The sequence below is a fragment of the Alosa sapidissima genome, chromosome 6 (genome assembly GCF_018492685.1).
Source record: "Alosa sapidissima isolate fAloSap1 chromosome 6, fAloSap1.pri, whole genome shotgun sequence".
NCBI classification, from domain to species: Eukaryota; Metazoa; Chordata; class Actinopteri; order Clupeiformes; family Clupeidae; genus Alosa; species Alosa sapidissima.
Genome location: NC_055962.1, coordinates 7,650,155 through 7,668,929, shown reverse-complemented (window position 1 = coordinate 7,668,929; position 18,775 = coordinate 7,650,155). Strand labels below are relative to the sequence as shown.

The 18,775-nt window shown below is 38.6% G+C and overlaps 1 protein-coding gene and 2 long non-coding RNA genes across 3 annotated transcripts; 2 read left to right on the top strand and 1 right to left on the bottom strand.

Annotated features, from left to right (window-relative positions):
- Positions 1-2,168: 2,168 nt before the first annotated feature.
- On the top strand, positions 2,169-6,484 carry LOC121711530. Its single transcript, XR_006032358.1, has 4 exons — positions 2,169-2,192; positions 3,630-3,660; positions 5,252-5,317; positions 5,868-6,484. It is a non-coding gene; the product is annotated as an uncharacterized LOC121711530 (long non-coding RNA).
- Positions 6,485-10,317: 3,833 nt separating this feature from the next.
- On the top strand, positions 10,318-16,371 carry LOC121711956. The gene is made up of 3 exons (XM_042095853.1): positions 10,318-12,138; positions 12,961-13,089; positions 16,355-16,371. Exons 1-3 carry the CDS (start codon positions 10,413-10,415, stop codon positions 16,369-16,371), a joined length of 1,872 nt encoding a protein of 623 aa, XP_041951787.1. The 5' UTR covers positions 10,318-10,412.
- Positions 16,372-16,870: 499 nt separating this feature from the next.
- On the bottom strand, positions 16,871-17,254 carry LOC121711535. The gene is made up of 2 exons (XR_006032363.1): positions 17,211-17,254; positions 16,871-17,078 (listed from the first exon to the last, which is right to left on the bottom strand). It is a non-coding gene; the product is annotated as an uncharacterized LOC121711535 (long non-coding RNA).
- Between the last annotated feature and the right edge of the window lie 1,521 nt (positions 17,255-18,775).

The following is an 18,775-nucleotide window of genomic DNA, read 5'->3' as shown; positions in this document are numbered from 1 at the left end:
CATGCAACTCAATGCCGTGGCATCAGGCATATAGCATTAAGCAGTCACAACAAGTTCCATGTCAAACAACCCAAGATTGGCTGAGTTACAAGGTCAAGTTTCACATCAAAACATAACTGATTTTGTGTGGCTGAACCAGGGCTGAGTGTCGCCGCCCCCTCCCCCAGCCAGCCCACCGCCGCAACCACCCCTGCCCATCCCATCCCGTCCCACCCTTGCACGCACACATTAGAATTAACTGGCTGGAACTCGCTGTCATCAGTTTCACATCAAAAATAAAAGATTGACTGAGATATGATCACACTTGCTGTGATTTAAACATAGAGGTCAACAATTGACGTCATAGGGTGTGTTGAACTCGGCTTGGCCCAAGGATTCCAATGATACCTCATTTTGCCATTCGGGTCAACAGGTCAAAAGTTACGTCCGTAAACACAAGTCCAACTTTGGCCTGTTGGTGGCGCTAGAGCGCTTGAGGTGCCGGCATGAAACTTGGTGAAATGAATTATTGGACTGTCCCCAATTAGTGTGCAAAATTGTATAACTTTTTACCAGACGGTTCTATGGGCTGCCATTGACTTCCATTGCAAAATAATGCGCATCAGCAACTACTGGCCAAAATGCATTTTTGTCAATTACGGTGCCCCCTAGAGGTCAAATGTCACCAAATTTCTTGAGCGTCCTCCCGATGGGGTCTGAGGTACATGTACTAAATTTGGTTTTGATACATGAAAGCGTTGCTGAGATATGAAATCACTTCCTGTTTGGCGGCTTCGCCGCAAATTTCGATTGGCTGGTACAGGTCAATGCTTCTGTCAATTGTTCCAGAAAGCAATGCACTCATCAGGCATGGTCTGAAGATGGTCTCTACCAATTTTGGTGAAGAACAGATGAAATTTGTGACCTGCGAAAAATGGTCACTCAAAGGTGAAAATGGTCACAGTTAGACTAACACATTTTGATGAAGCTTAGCTTTTGGTCTTTGAGTTGTGAAAATTTTAATAGCCTATTGAATGCACAGAATTAATTGCATTTTCTCATATTGCCTAGCGGTAAACCTTGAATTGAATGAAAGAACAATGAAAAAAGGACGCAAATGTGTATAGGTAATGCAGTCTCAGTCTAAATTGAGTTTATTTGGCTTGTATTATCATATGTAGACCTCATTTAGTATTAGGTCATCTGTAGTGCCAACATCACATGAATCCCACTGAACTCCTACATAGAAAAACAATGCACAGGCTTGTTGCCATGTCAATCGAGGGCCACAAGCAGGATTCATTTAGCGTAGCCTTAGTAGTCAATATGAACTAATTGATTTTAAAACAATAAAAGCTTCATATTTAGTCTACATGACTACTGTATAGGCCATTATATAATTAATGCTTTTGGGGTTTTGCCTTTTAGTTTATTGACTAAAGGTAGCCGGGCTACGAAGCTGTAGCCTATTTAGAGCGAAGGATGGTTCATTCATAAAGTAGGCCTACAAGACCTCAGGCAGATATCGGTGTGACTTGATGTGGAAGATTTTTTAATTGATTTTACATTTGACTATTCCATGATTTATCTAGCCTACAAGAAAACTGAGAAGCTGTAATAACTCAAAATTGTAGATGCATTTTAGATGCAACACTGCGTGATATATTAAGCTAAGCAGACTTAGGTTAAGCAAAGCTATACTTTGTGTTTCTATAGTTTATGCAATAGTGTTTTTGAGTTTGACTCTCCAGATTAAATAATCTGGTATTTTTATTGTCCAGTTGGTGGCAGCAAAGCTCTTCCGTAGGCTGTTAGCTGTGGGCAAAGTGCGAACATGACAGTGCAGGGATTTGCAATGGTTGGTTATACTTACATAAGTAGCCACTCTAGTCAAACAACATGAATTGATTTTTTATAAAATGAATAGCCTAAAGAGAAACACATTTAGTATATTTGCCATAAACCATGGAGAATAGAAGTCTCATGCAAAATCTGGTGCTTTTATTTAGCTGGTAGCCTAACTGAAATGTTCATTTTTAGTAATTTTATTTAATCCACTGTGTGGATGGTACATTTGGTTATCTTTTGAATATTTTGATATCAGGAGATGGCAAATTAAGTTGAAAAAGGTTTAGGGACTTTTATTATGACGAGTAATAATAGTTCGCCTGTAATCACGAGCCATCTTCCTTTTCGGTGATTGCTGGCTGAAGGTAAGACGTGTCTGTAATGTCTCGTGAAAATTAATTGATATGTCGGTATATTTGGTTTTGAGGTAACGTTATTTATAACAGAATAAACTCACGAAAATATTAAAATATGTTTATATGCCTCTAGATAGCCACCTTTGTTACATTTGTTAACGTGTTCGTGTCACACTATGAACGATAAACTCAGGCAGGAACGGTAGCGGTTGTGTAAATGTGAATTCGTAACGTTAATAAATCAAAAATGTTAATCCGATTGAAGCAGGCATTGTCTTGAGAACTGGCCGTTATCTCATGAACAACGTTGTATCAAATACAGTCAAAGGTTATTAGCAGCTAACGTTATTACTGGGACGATGCTTCAGCCATGCTGTAGGCTAGCATTGTTGGATAGCAATTAACGTCAACCTTGTATTGTTTGAACTCACATCTGCTTCTTCAATAACCGTGTTAGAAAACGTGTTAGCTGCTACATTATTAGTCGGTTGAGTTGGTTTTTGAGTCATCTCAGTTAGGAATGCAAGTTCACGTTGTCTGCTATTAAAATCAGAGGCAGACTAGCAGTGTTTGCAGCTAAAGGGAGAACATAACGTTAGCGAAGATGAGTTGATATTGGCTCAGCAAGACCATTTGTGAAGGCAGGCAAGCATGTGTAATTCTTAAGAAAGTTATTTAATTAATCGTAAATCTTTAATTAATCTTGATATAGCCTGGTTTGGCAGCAAGCATTCAAACGCGAGGGGGGAATGTTTCTGGCGGTAAATATATTGCTATGAGGGTAAGTTATGGCGAAAAGACTCTTGAACTGGCGTATTGCGAAAGGTCACACAAGGCGACAAACAGTTTCATTGCACGCTACGTGGTCTAAATTATTATTATATGCATTCGTCAAACGCCCTATTGCACAATAGTATTTTTGAGGGTAAATTAAATGTATAACGTTTTTATCTCTGACAACCAATGCCATGACTATTATGAGGTGTCTTGTTTGGGTTTAGATCATGGCTTTAGATATGGGACTAGATGTATATTTTGGTGTTAACAGTCTTGAATGCAATGCCATACAGTCCTGTATGATTAGTAGTTTGGGTGTATTCAATGAAAATATGCATGTTTTATAATGAAACATATCTATGAGTTATGAGGCTGTCAGTAAATTTTGAAGGCATAGTATACAGATTTCCTCCTGGCTCAATACAGAATGTGGCAGGTCCTGCATGCCTTTTAGGTAGCTAATTTCCTAGTTTTACATCAATTTAACAATTCTGCTAGTTTTCATGTTAACTGAATGTTTCAAGCATGTTTATGTATACATTGGAAGAGTTTATTGGTGGATTTTAAGAATGGTTACAAGCCAAACCACACGTTTAAAGTACATATCTGTCATTGTAAATGCTAAGTTTGTAACTTTCATAACCTATATATATATTAAATGTTTTCCAGATTTTGGATTGCTTTTTGACCTATAGTAAAGGTAAGTGCTAAAAGTTTCAGGGCTTTTATGTTGCATACTATCACATAAACAGTACAACTTCTAGGGGAATTTAGAAACCTTTTACGCTGGATTGACAGATACATTAGTTTTATTCCTGTGTCATATGCCTTCTACTTTAGCTCAAGAATGTGCATGCCTAACTCTGGTGTAGCTGTAAATGTGTGTAACAGGTTCCATTTCATGCTACTTGTGTGTAGGCTTAATGGTATGTAACAATCCTCCAGATGTCAATTCGTTTTGCAGATTAATAATAGCTATAAAGCAACATATCACCCCTTTTGATGAATGCAGTGTGGGCTACCCTTGCACATGAAATCAGAGAAGCAAAATTGTAGGTTGTGGAGAGATGCTGTAGCACAAATTGATACATTTGGCACTGTTCTCTTTAAGGATGTAAGTGAAATGGTGTTACTAAGCCACCACTATTCAGTGTTCATGTTCAGGAACAGCACTATCTTATCAAAACAGTGAGGTGGAACAGGTTGACACCTGAAAGTTTTTTTTTATTTTGTTTGTTTTTAGGTTAGCATTTTGATAAATGTTAGATATGAAATATTGTACATTGAGATAGCAAAATCTAGAGTACTTCTACTGAAACTACTTGCGCGGTAGCAGAACTTGCAGGGCAGCCTAATTTGACACAGCACTGGCTCTTTGGCATTGCCACCAATGTGTCAACGACAGTTCAAGGCTGTGTGAGGTGACTGTAATTTGCACTTGTGACATAGTTGACAAGTGATTCGACACCTTGTTTTTCAATTATTTAAAATGTTTGAACATCTGGTCAGTGTTTTGCAGACTATGTAAGTAGTAATTATTGTGTGTAGGATTTTATTGTGAAACATGTTCAACATCTGATGCTAAGCTTGATTCTTTATCTGAGAAAAGATTAGTATTTTTTGCTTTCAGTATGCTTTGCTCATGTTTTTAATTGTTGTATAGTTGAACTTTTGAATGTACTTGGTTTAAATTAAGTAGAAGAAGACTGTCTTAAGTTGAGAATTTAGAGTCCTTATGATGTAAATATGTACATTGTTATTGCCTGTTCAACCAGGCTTGTGCAAAATTCAGAATTGAATTGAGAATGACTCCTAAATTCCAATTCAATTCTTGAATTTGAATTGAGGTCAAAAACAGGATGTAGAATTACAATTCGAATTTGAATTAAAGGAAGTAGAATTGAAATTCAAATAAATTCATATGCATAATTTAAGGGTAGTGTTTAACAATGAAGTTTCCCAATATATGTCAGATATGATCGCAACAAACACACAACTTATAATTGAAAACAGTAACCAATTACATTTCCAAACTAACCTTCCCAAAACTGAATGTATGTGAGATTCAATACATTTGTCCTGTTGTGTGTTGCCATGAATTGAATTCCACTTCCTGTCATTCAAATTCAACATCCTGTGGGGTGGGGCCAATTCAATTCAAATTCTAATTCATTAATTGAATTGAATTCTAAAATTTGGAATTGTGCACAAGCCTGCGTTCAACAGAACTGATGAAAATATTTCAGTGTAACTGTATGCGATTTCTGATGTGTTTTCTGTGTGTTTTTCAGATGGCGCCTCCTAACAAGCGGTCCAAGGCGGCCAAGAAGAGACAGGCTGACTTGAGGTCTACTGAGGTCAGGCTGTTGAGCTGAACTATCTGTCCTGATGTATTATGATTGTGTCTAATAGGAAACATGTAATGTTGAGCACATTTTATGTTTCTCGCAATTCCTATTTACAGTAGTTTGTATGTTTACTTGAAATGCCGCTTACATTTTGAATGTATTTTAATGAAGGATGTGCTGCATGTCTAATTTAAAGGAGAAATCCAGCGAGTTCTTACATAGATCTACGTTTCTCAAGGTGACCAAGTATTGACGGTACAAAAAATGAAAACGTTTGTTTTTACCGGTAGCTGCTGGTTGTAGCAACTCGAGCTAGGAAAAACTGATTGTTTTGATTTTGTTTCATAACAACAGTACTCGGTGACCCATGAGAAACGGAGCTCTATATGAAAACTCGCCATATTTCCTTTTAAGAAGTTGCTGAATATTTATGATCTAAATATATATATACATTACTGTTCTGAAAGTATGTGTATATTAGTTGCTTTAATTATGAAATTATTAAAGAAGTATGATATGTTAGACTTGGTAACCTTATGATGGGTTTTCTGTGTTACAGGTGCCGAGCAAGAGGTCCCCGGTGGCGCAGGTTGACTTGGTCTCCTGTGACGAGGTTGGGCGTCCTCGTAAAAAAGCCCACACACAGTCTTCGGACGCTATACAGTCTTCGGACTGCCAGTTACAATGCCAGTTACAATGCCAGTTACAATGCCAGTTACAGTCTTCGGACGCAATACAAGCAAACTCTACCAACTCTCAAACAAACTCTACCAACTCTCTGAATATGTGCCATGACTCTGTTGTAAACTCATTGTCAAGTAATGTGACAGAAAATAATGCTACTGATTGTTCTTTGAATGAATCTGTTGACTTCCCAGAGAGATCTGTGCTGATGGGGTCCTTTCATCAAGGCGATTCACGGTTTGGAAATGTGCGCAACAAGCAGTGTGGTGCCATCAGTTTGACTGCTGTTTTGAAGTCCAAGATGAAGAACATATGGAGTTGGGAAACTCGAGATCTTGATGATGTTTTGATTAAGGGAACTGTTCTTTACAGGTCAATGAGTGCACAGGGTAAAATAAGAGACCAAGGAAGGGGTTACATTGCTGTGTCTGAATTGCCTAGGCAATATGAAGTGTGGAATTGTGATTTCTCAATAAACTTTGCTGATTCTTACACTGGATTTATTCAGGTTGATGACTATGACGATGCTTTACGTGATGTTGCCATGCCTTTTGATGTAGCACTGCAGCGGGCGCTGTTTAGCAATGATGCTTGTTTGTTAACCATTTGTGCTAACACATGTGCTGTAGTGAATGCAGGAGCAAGGTTTGCGTTTGTTGATTCACATGCTAACAGAAACGTCAACCAGAAAGGTGAGAGGACAAGTTGTGTTGCATACTTCAGCTCTATACACTCCCTGGTCACATTTGTTTATGACTTTGCACGATCTTTTGGCATAAGCACACCAAGGTTTGAGGTAACTGGAGTCACCGTAATAACTAATGCCAACGCCCAGATGAACGATCCATCCAGCTGTTCAACGAGCTCTGCCAGTTTCTGTCCACTCTACAGCGATGTGAAGTGTAAGCCTAAAGTGTGTGAACGAGTTGTAAGTGGGTCGTCTACAGTTGCAGCTAATTTCACAAGTGGCACAGAATGTTCACAGACAATACCAGACACAAATGCTTGTTCTAATGTAAACAGTAGACCACTCTACAGTGACGTTTTGAGACAAGTTCCGAGTAAGGGTGTTAAGCAAAACAAAATTGCAACAGACGATGTCATTGTTACTGATGCAGGTGCTCACGAACGGTCTTTTCAACCTTTAAACTGTGATGTGCAGGCAACTGATGATGTCATTATAAGTAATGTAAGAGTTCCCAAACATGCTTTTAATCCTTTAACTCGTCAGGACCAGAATGCACTGTGCACATGTTTAGAGCTTCAAAATGGAAATGTTGATGTAGGCCTAATGGCAACAACTGATATTGATGACATGGGATGTCCCTGTAAGATAAAAAGTATAAAACCTGATGGGAATTGCTTTTACCGCAGCCTAGCCTTTAGCATTTGCCACAATGAAGACAAGCATTTGAAAATAAGACGGGCTGTCGTGCAACACCTTCAGAGAAACGGCACCAAATTTGAAACATATCTGAGGGATGAATACACATCTGTGCAGGATTATGTCACTAAATCAAGGATATATTACTGTGGTTCATGGGCAAAAGAAATTGATATTTTTGCTGCTGCTGACATGTTGCAAACAACTATCTTTACTTTCAATGATGGAAGATGGAATATGCACAGACCTGCAGACTCACACACATGTAGAGAGAATTGCATCTATTTAAATCACACTGGCAGTCATTATGAAGTTGTAACATGTGTTCACCACAAAGATGCAAGACGTTGCGCAGGAACATGCCAGCCTGTAAAGATTGATGACAAGTTGAGGTCAACACGAAAAAGAAAGTTGATAGATGAATCAGAAAACGTGAAAGCAAAGAAAGATCGCCAGCTATACCACAATGACAGTGATTACAGAGAAAGAAAACTTGAAAGTCTTAAAGATAAATATCACAAAGATGAGTTTATCAATCAGAATAAGCGTGAGTGTTCTCGTAAGAATTCTTTAAAAAAATACAAAACAGATCCAGGGTTTCAGAAATACAAGTGTGATTATTCCATGAATAAGTACAGAACAAATGTGGAGTTTCAGAAATTGGCACGTGACCTCTCTAAAATGACATACAAGAACAATAATTCCTTTCAAGCAAGCGTACGTAAATATTCTACAAGTAAATATAACACAAACGCAACATTTCAGACTCTTGTCCGTGACTATAGTCGGACAAAATACAAGAAAAACATTGGATTCCAGAACAAAATTAAAGAGCATAACAAGAGTAAGTATCAAGAAAATGAAAACATCCGTATAAATAAAATCAAAAGAAGTCGTGATCGTTATTCAACATGGCAGAAGAAACAGGAAGACATTGATCTGGCAATTGATCATTTTCGTCAGGAGGTCAGCTGTGGTCCTGAATATGTATGCTCAGTATGTCATCGTTTACTCTTCAGGAAGCAGGTGGTTGAGTGTAAAAGACATTGCTATGAAAGCAAAGGAGCAGAAGTGGCTGCATTGGCTAATAGATGCATAACATTGCAATATTTACATGTGTGTGATGTTGAATGTGATCAGAAATGTCATTTGTCTGATAGTCCATCAAGTAAATTATGGATTTGCCATACATGTCATCGTAAAATACTTGGAGGAAAACTTCCCGAAGAGAGTGTTACCAACAACATGCATTTGGATGATATTCCAGCTGAACTCAAATGTCTTAACTCTTTGGAACAACATCTCATTGCACGTCACATTCCCTTCATGAAGCTGTTGTGTTTGCCTCGAGGCCGCCAGAGAGCTTGCCATGGTCCTTGCGTCTCTGTTCCAGTTAATAACGCAGGTGTGACAAATATACTCCCAAGAAATGAATGTGATGACAAGATGATAAGAGTGAAACTGAAACGCAAGTTGACATATAAAGGTCATTACGAGTACATGTATGTCCACACTGATCGTGTCAGAAATGCACTGAGGTATTTGATAGCAAACAATAAGTTGTACGGTGATGTGACTATGAATGACGAATGGGTAAACTCTTTGAATGGCACTGACCAGCATGAAAAAAGTACCAAACAGGAAACACCTGATAACAGTGATGATGAAAATGTTCCTGAAGAGGAAGCAGAGGAAGATGTGACTTATATCAAAGGCCAGAATGGGCTTTTGTCAGATACATCATTACAACCTGTCGATCTGGGTTCAGAGATCATTGATCAGAATTTTCAGGATATACTTAATGTGGCACCAGGTGAAGGTAACAGTCCAGTGAGGTTGTTGTCCGATAAAACCAATGAGGCAAAATGTTTCCCTGTTTTGTATCCATCTGGTGGACCTACATTCCATGATGAAAGAGAGTCCAAAATAACTCTGTCACGGTACCTGAACACACGCATTCTGAATGCAGATGGGCGTTTTGCACAGAACACAGACTTCATTTTTTACGCACAATACATATCAGAGGTGCATCAAGTTGTATCTGGTGTATCAGTGGCATTACGCAAAGGTGGCGGCAACTCCTCTCTGAAAGACGCATCATCAGACATGTTGTTGAACTCAGACTCGTTGAGTAAAATATTGCGCAATGACGAAGGATACAAGTTCTTACGAGGAATTCGTGGCACACCTCCATACTGGATGTCAGTTCAGAAAGATTTATTTGCCATGATAAGACAACTCTCCATACCCACATTCTTTGCATCTTTTAGCTCTGCAGATTTGAGATGGCCTGAAATGCTGAACTCTATTCTAAGAATAGAAGGTAAACAAACATCTGTTGATGATCTTGACTGGTCTGACAAATGTGGACTCATACGTCGAAACCCTGTCACAGCGGCAAGAATGTTTGATCACCGATGGCATTGCTTTCTCCGTGATGTAATCATGTCGCCAGCAGAACCCATAGGGAAAATAAAGGACTACTTTTATCGTGTTGAATTTCAACAGCGTGGTTCTCCTCATGTCCACTGTCTCTTTTGGGTTGAAAATGCTCCCAAGATTGATAAAGAGAGTGATGATGAAGTGGCACAGTTCATAGATACATACATCACCTGTGAAATGCCACCAGAAACAGATGCAGAGCTTTATGAGGTTGTGAGCAGCGTACAGAGGCACAGCACAAGACACTCTAAGACTTGCCGCAAGAAAAACACAGTGTGCAGGTTCAACTTCCCACGTCCACCATCAAGCTGTACTTTCATCACAAGAGGCGGTAACTGTGAGGACTTGAATGGCAATGATGACAATACAAGTGCGGGTGCAATAATAAAGAATGTTAAAACTGCGTTGACCATGCCTGACATGAATTTTGATACAGCTGATGCATTTTTTGAGTCTCTTGGGATAGATCAAGGTTTGTTTGAAAAGGCATACAACATATGTTCCAAAAAGAAAAGCATTGTCCTGAAACGAAATCCTGGAGACATTTGGGTGAACCAGTACAACAAAGACTTACTCCGTGCTTGGCAAGGCAATATGGATATCCAGTATGTCACAGATGCCTTTTCAGTTGTGGTCTACATACTGTCGTATATCACAAAAGCAGAACAAGAAATGGGTTTGCTCTTACAACGTGCCCAAGACGAATCAATGAATGGCAACCTTGATGCAAAAGCAGCATTCAAACAGCTTGGAAGTGTTTACCTACACAACAGAGAAGTTTCAGCCCAAGAGGCAGTGTATCGATTAACACACATGCACTTGAAAGAATGCTCTCGTGACGTACAGTTTATTCCAGTTGGTGATAATCCTGTTAGGATGAGTTTACCGTTGCATGTCCTCCAAACTAAAGCCCAATTCCAACAGTGTAATGATGAAAGCAGCATTTGGATGACCAATGTGATTGAGAGGTATAAGAGCAGACCCCAGAATGAACAATTTGAGGATTTATGCCTGGCCAGTTTTTGTTCTGAATACAGAGTTCTATCAAAGTCACAGGTTCCGACTGAAAGAGATTCACATGACATAATACAGCTCAACAACAACTGTGGCTTTGTGAAAAGAAGGACCCGAACTGAACCTGCTGTTGTGAGGTATCCCAGATTTTCACCCACAAAAAACCCTGAAAAGTACTTCCATTCGTTGCTGCAACTGTTTCTGCCTTACTATGAAGACTATCACCTCAAACCGCCCCAGTTTGATACATATGAACATTTCTATAAAAATGGTGCAGTGAAATGTGGTGTTGATGTTCAAAGAGTGCAGTCGATTGTGGATACCAACAAAGCTTTATTTGAAAAAGAAAGTGATGAGATTGACAGAGCTAAACAGTTGCTGGAAGACAAAATTGATTTAGAAGATGCCTGGGCTCAGATATGTCCTGAAACAGAAAGGGAGCGTCTTCGTTGTTTGGATCTGATGAAAGAAAAAGTTGTAGATGATGAAGGTGATGATGATGACAAACTCATTCCTGACCTGACAGCAAACCCACAGACTACATGCACTTTGGAAACAAATCATGTGTCAATGCCCAGACAAGATGCATTGCATTTATTACGATCATTAAATGAAGAACAGTCTACCATATTCTATGCTGTTCGTAAGTGGTGTTTGCAGAAACTGTTTGGACAAAATCCTGAACCGTTGCGATTATTCATTACTGGTGGAGCAGGAACGGGGAAAAGTCATTTAATCAAAGCGATACATTACGAATCTACCAGGCTGTTGTCACAGATTGCTGAAAATCCTGAGGATCTCACTGTGCTTCTAACAGCACCTACAGGAGTGGCTGCATATAACATTGGTGCTGCAACAATTCACAATACATTCTCCATTGGTGCAAATGTCAAACTGCCATATCAACCACTAGGTGATGAGAAAGTAAATTCTTTGCGAACCAAAATGGGCAGCTTGCAAATTCTGATCATTGATGAAGTGTCCATGGTCGACCACCGTCTTTTGGCCTACATTCATGGTAGACTGCGTCAAATCAAGCAGACTGGTGATTATTCCTTGTTTGCAAAAGTTTCCCTGATTTGTGTGGGTGATTTTTTCCAACTCAAGCCTGTGAAAGGAACACCTCTTTTTGCTGAAAACAAAGGAGCCAACCTGTGGGACAATAACTTTGAGGTTGCAGAACTGACTAAAGTTGTTAGACAAGAAAATGCAGCATTTGCGGAAATGCTTAATCGTCTCAGAGTCCGTAAAAAGAACGAACCTCTCACCGACTGTGATGTTCTCACACTGAGGCAGCGTGAAACTGGTGAGGAATCTACAGACATTCATGTGTATGCTACAAATGCAGAGGTTGATGAATATAACGTGAGGAGACTGCAAGAGACCTGCCCAGACGCAATCAGCATACGTGCTCAAGACTTTGTTCGAAATCCCAAAACTGGAAGAATGGAACGGAAAGTTGGCTTTCACACAAAAGTTTTCAACTCTTGCTTGCCTAAATGTGTTTCGTTGGGTGTTGGAGCAAGGGTCATGTTGAAGAAAAACATAGATGTGTCTGATGGCCTTGTCAACGGAGCATGTGGCACTGTCGTCGAAATTATTCAAAGTCAACAAGACGATGACATGCCTGCAGCTATCCATGTGGAGTTTGAAGACCCTAATGTAGGAAAGATCCAGAGGTCAAAAGCAAAAAGGGTTTCTGAACGTTCAACGATAGTGGAAGTGCAAGAGGAACAAGTGGCTAATAATGGTGGTGTACGAAGGCAACTGCCGATTAGCCTTGCCTGGTCAGTAACTGTACATAAATGTCAAGGGCTTACTGTTGAAAGGGCTGTTGTATCACTCAAGAAGATTTTTGCTCCAGGGCAAGCATACGTTGCGTTGAGTCGCGTGAGAACTCTCGGTGGGCTGATAATTGAGGACTTCAAAGAATCTGCCATATTTTGTGATAACAAAGTAGATTCGGCTATGAAAAGCTTGCCTGAGTTTAACTTTGGAATGTCTGTTTCATCCAACATGAACCCTGTGTGCACAGTAGCACTTCACAATGTGCAGAGTTTGAATGCTCACATTCAGGATGTTCAATCCCACAAAGCCCTCATGAATGCTGACTGTATTTGCTTAACAGAGACGTGGCTCAATGTAGACACTGATGAAGAGCCGCAACTTCCAGGATACGTCTTCAAACACAATCCGAGAGGAAACTGTTACGATGAATCCGAGCCAGCCTTTGCAGCGCTGAAACAACAACAAAGAGGTGGAGTTGGTCTGTATTGTTCAGAAAACATTGATGTGCAGGTGTCAATTCCAGAAAGATGCAATTTGGAATGTCTGTATTTTGAAATACCTCATGCAAATTTGACTGCTGCTTTGTTGTACAGGCCCAGCTCTTATAAGACTGACATGTTTCGAGAACAGTTATTACAGGTCATCTTTGAACTTGAGAATCATCCAGGGAGGAAACTCATCATGGGAGACTTCAATGAGGATATCTTTGTATCATCTACAATTCTCAAGTTACTGGAACGGCATGGATACACTCAACATGTGCAAGCAGCTACAACTGAAAAAGGTACATTAATAGATCATGTTTACGTTAAAGGCACAGAAGATGTTGTTGTTGAAGTTGTGCAGACATACTACAGTTTTCATGAAGCGATACTGATCTCACTGTTGTAATGTTTTCTGTGATTTAATGATATTTGTCTTTGAATAGGTAGGCATTTATGTTCTGGCTATGTTACACATGACGTCATTATGAGTTCACTTCATATTCCGTCCGCTAAGTGGGGTTTGGGTGGGTGGGTGGTGGCAAGGAGAGAGCATAACACTGGACGGTCCTTGCAAGGGATGGGAGGGGTATGGGGGCCATTTTCCAAAAGAAGTTGCAAATAACGGTAAAGATATACAGATGAATATGTAAATATCAGGAAGCTATACAGTTGACTTATTATCTAGGCAACTATTTTTTTAAAAGTCAGCAGATCATTCCTTAATTGTCTAAAGCATTTTAGACTATGTTTTGTTAATGTTTGTCAAACTATTTCATTTTGGTTGCATGACACCACCGTTACACCAAGTTATGTGTAATGCTTTAAATGCTAAAAAGAATCCAAATGAAAGTTTTAAAGGAACCACACTGCAAAAACTGCTTATCTAACAAAATCTCACCAAGTGTTATTAATCTTATATCAAGATAAAAAAAGCATAAAGAGATTTACCTAGTGCTTTCTTGTGAAAACATTTGACTTAATTTAAAAAAAAGTTTGACTTATTTTAAGACATCTCATCCTGAAAACAAGCAAATTTGTCTGCCAGTGCGTTAAGCAAATGTGTCCTAAAAACAAGCAAATTTGTCTGCCAGTGCGTTGAGCAAAGTTGTCTTGATAAGACTCCTTAAAATAAGTCAAAGTCTTCTTAAATTAAGTCAAAATGTTCTTTTGAGAGGGCGCTAGGTAAGTCTTTTCATACTAAAAACAATACCAAATAGATTTTTTAATCTTAATATAAGATTAATAACACTTGGTAAGATTTCATTTTTTGCAGTGCATATGTAAGATTGTGGCCAAAACTGGTACTGCAATCACTTTCTAATTACTGTAGAGAGGTGTATCCCCTCCCCCTCCCCCCTGACTTGAGGTTGCTAACCCGGATGCCGAAACACTACTGACTTTGTGATTAGTATATAAGTGGAGGGTGGTGCATCAGGCCAAAACACAACATGACATGACAAAACACAACATCAACATCAGTTGAGGGCTGCAACTTCACTTTAAAAATGACAGTATTCTGGCCGGACTACTGTTGTCAGTGACATAAGTATTTGAAATGAACATGATTTCTTAATGTCTAGTGACATATCAGGGCCATTTTATGATTAATTTAATTTAATTTGTTACATACGGTTCCTTTAATGAATGGACAGACATAGCACTGTATTGAATGATTTTATCTTTACCGTTATTGTAAAACCTTAACATTATCAGTGAATTACAGTTAAGACGGTAACAGTCAATAACAGCAAACACAGCTGTTCAATTTTAGTATACAAAAAAATTGATAACAGTAAAATAAAATTAACCATATTATTTTACACAGATATTATAGTCAGTTGAAGACTGGTATTATTACTGCAACACTGAGTTAAAGGACAACAATACCTTAAATCTTCAATGAAGTGAAAGAATAAATTCTGTATGAATGAATTGTCTCGAGATTATGAAAGAATGGTGAAAACAAAGAAAACAAATCTTAAGTGCAACTTCTTTTGGAAAATGGCCCCCATACAGGGAACTTTTTTTTTCAACATTTTTATGAATTATACCAAGTGGACAGTCATGCCATTGCTGTTTGTCATGCATATCAAAGGTGTCCAAATCACCACCAATTTGCAGCTAAGATACAGTTTTCAACACATACAGTTGTGTGACACAAAAAGTGTTCCTGCTTCACCCTTATTGGTGTCATACTGACAAATGCTTTAGTACAGTAAAGTGATGATACCATATGTACAAGATCACTTGCTGATTACAGACAAACTCTTGTCATTTACTGTGGGATCAGTTCTGTTCCCTTTAAGCTGACACAGGTCATAGGCCCAGCCTACATCTCGCTGCAACACCACTATTTCTTGGAAAAGGGCAGAATCTCCAAGGACATTCTGTTTGGTGGAGTTGCCACCAGCACCAGGGCAGTTTAAGGACATGAAAGCCATGGACAGCAATGCAGTCTGCTGAGACAAGCATGTGAGTAAACACGCTTGCTGGAGACAGGTGATGTGTAAAGGGGGAAATTCAGAGGACACATTCAGAAGAATACCATGTGGATTAAAAAAAAAACAACAGCAGCAACAGCCATTATTCCTGTGTCGGACTACACAGCCATTTTTATCAGTGATTTCTATGTCTACGAGACTGACAAGTGGCATCTTAGCACTGTGTATCTTTCATACCAATTTAACTGAATAATAATACTATGTTTATTTTATATAGCGCCTTTCTCAAACCCAAGGTCGCTTTACATAGTAGAAGGAAAACACCTTGCCATTTTTTGTCTGAGTGATGAAAATACATGTTAGCAGTCATTCGCATATTCAGCACTGTCCACTTGGTATGCAGTTCTGTAAACAGGGCACGGTGAATCGAACTAAATTGCATTGTTAAAGTAGTTAAAATATGCATCAGTTGATCATTTAATTTACAAATGTGTTATATTGACAGACTTTAGATAATTATTTTGTTTATGTAAAAATGCTATGTTTTGATATGAAGAATTCAGAGAAGAAAGTTTGTTTTTGTTTCTAAGTTTTAGATTGGGTGAGGACAATTCAGTTGGCTACTTAATCAACCCAGGACAAATTTCAGCCATTAGTCCTGTACAACTACTTGAAATAAGACATATTGTGGTTTAAATGTTATTTTTTCTGCCTGTGTGATGCGTTGTTTGTTTTTCATTCGGGCCTGATTTTGTATTAGGATGTTCTTTTGTGTTCTGTTCTTTTGTGTGGGACTGATTTGTTTTAGCTGCAACTGTACTATAAGTATTTTCATATATCACACCAAGGACTGTAATTTAAATGACATGTAACAAGTTACTTTACTTGTTGATACATTGAATGAACTATTTTTATTTTATTTTGTTTTGTTATGTTATTATCAATTATTGTGAAGTATGTTTTGGCATGGATAATTACAAAGAAGGAAAAAGAAGGAAGAGTTATTGATATTATATCAGAAAAGTTACTTATGCTCTATGAATTTAATTTCATAATGGCATATGGAATCTGTTCACTAACATATTGCTAAATTTCACTGCTGGATCTGTACAATTAACCACCACAAAACAATGGACTGAATATAGAGTGCAAGAAGTCTTATTTTGTAAGACAAAACTGAACCAACCACTACAGAGGTTTGGAGTCGAAAATGCCATCATGATCTTCTGACATATTGACATTATGTGAGTACCCATTATATTTAACTGTACATTTTTTCAAAGACAAGCATCCTAAATCTGATTCATGCACTTTTGACAGGATGTAAACTCTAAGAAAAAGACATGTTGGTTTATTTTACCTGTGTAACAATAGCATGTAGACTTTTATTGTAAATGTACATCTGCTATCAAATGATCATACAGAAAATGTTGGCCAAGGCCCAGCAACGTAGCCTTTCGAGTGACCTGCACCAGACACAGGGCATGCTGGGGATCACGGACATCCACCAACAACGCAGCCTTCGGAGTGACCTGCACCAGTCACAGAGCCTGCTGCGGATGATGGACATCCGCCAGCCTCACAGCCTTCCAAGTGACCTGCACCAGACACAGGGCCTGTTGAGGATCACATACATCCGCCAGCCATGCAGCCTTCCGAGTGACCTGCACCAGTCCTGCTGCGGATCACAGACATCCGCCAGCCATGCAGCCTTCCGAGTGACCTGCACCAGACACAGGGCCTGTTGAGGATCACATACATCCGCCAGGAACGCAGCCTATCAAGATCTTATCAAGTTAAGTGAGTATCTGTGCTTTTCTTTCTCCAAAAGATGCAATCTAAATGTTTATGCATATTTTAGTAGGATGTAGCCTACATTTTATACACTGTTAATGAATAGACATTTTGCTTTCTTAAACCTGTAGAACAAAATAATGTATACCTTTATTGTAAATTTATAACTGCTCTAAAATTACCTTACAGATAATGTTTGCCCAGTTTCAAAGAATATACCTTCTGAGATTTTCAAAGCTGTGGTGTGGCCACTGCAACAGGTATGCACAGAACTGGTCCATACGTCTGTTCGATGGGACGCACCAATGGTTAGGACTGTTGAGGCTCATGGACATTCACAAGTTACACAGCCTATCGAACTACCTGTACCAGACGGAGAGCCTGCTGAGACTCATCTTCCTTTTCGCTTGGTGGTTGTGGTGGTGCAGATGGACTTGTACTTGTCAGAGTGCCTTGAGATTCATGGACCCTCACCAGCCTCGTCACCTGCTGAGGCTCTTAGCTGATCTTGGCAATCTACAACAGCACTACAGGACAGCATTACAAAGGGCTATGAGTTGTACATGGGACCATCTACTGACTAAGGGCTGACAAGCTTAAGAATATTGACTTTGTGCTGTAGATATATATTATTATTATATATGTTCATATCACATAGCCATATTTATTCATATCACATAGCCTTATTTATTCTGCTCTTATAAAGTAACTGTTAATACACTGCACATATTTATATCTAATTTATATTATTATAAACCACCTTCTGTAAACAAACTGCATACTACTGTCTACACTGCACTTTCTTGTCCTGCCTATGCCCCACCTTTCTATACTTTGTTTATAACATTGCACTTTTCTGACGCAAGACGCAAACTGCATTTCGTTGGCTTTGTACTTCTACTCTGCACAATGACAATAACGTTGAATCTAATCTAATTATAGGACCATTTAGTAATACAAGGGAAATAGAAGTAATGGGGATTTAATGACTTCGTGTTTTTTCTCAGCTTTATTTTTTACTATTTTGGACGTCTTTGCTTTTTGTTCCATGATTGTTTTATGTGGTGCTTTCTATTTCTTCCATTAAATTGAATACAATAATTCTAAATAAATGTCATACTATCATACTATATCTAGGAGGTTAGTTTTCAGGGTATTTGTTTGCATAACATCATGCAATTTATACCTCTTCAATTGGAACACTTATTGTTAATAATGTTTTGATAACAAACCAGAATAATTCAGAAAATATGTTAATATATTAAGCATAGAAAACATGTGATGTGAATCACATGAAAAAAAGTTTGACAACTTTGATCACAAAACATGTTTAAAGATGGTTTTGTCTACCACAGAGTTGTAGCAGATTATCAATGACTGCAGTAATGACTTTTAGTCCATAACCCTGAACAGACTAAGTACACTCCGGGATTAA

Excerpts from the sequence above, each read along its gene's own strand:
- LOC121711956 (XM_042095853.1), top strand. The coding sequence starts at position 10,413 with ATGGATATCCAGTATGTCACAGATGCCTTTTCAGTTGTGGTCTACATA. Across the intron at positions 12,139-12,960 it reads ACTGAGGCAGCGTGAAACTG|AGACGTGGCTCAATGTAGAC; the intron begins GTGAGGAATCTA and ends TTTGCTTAACAG.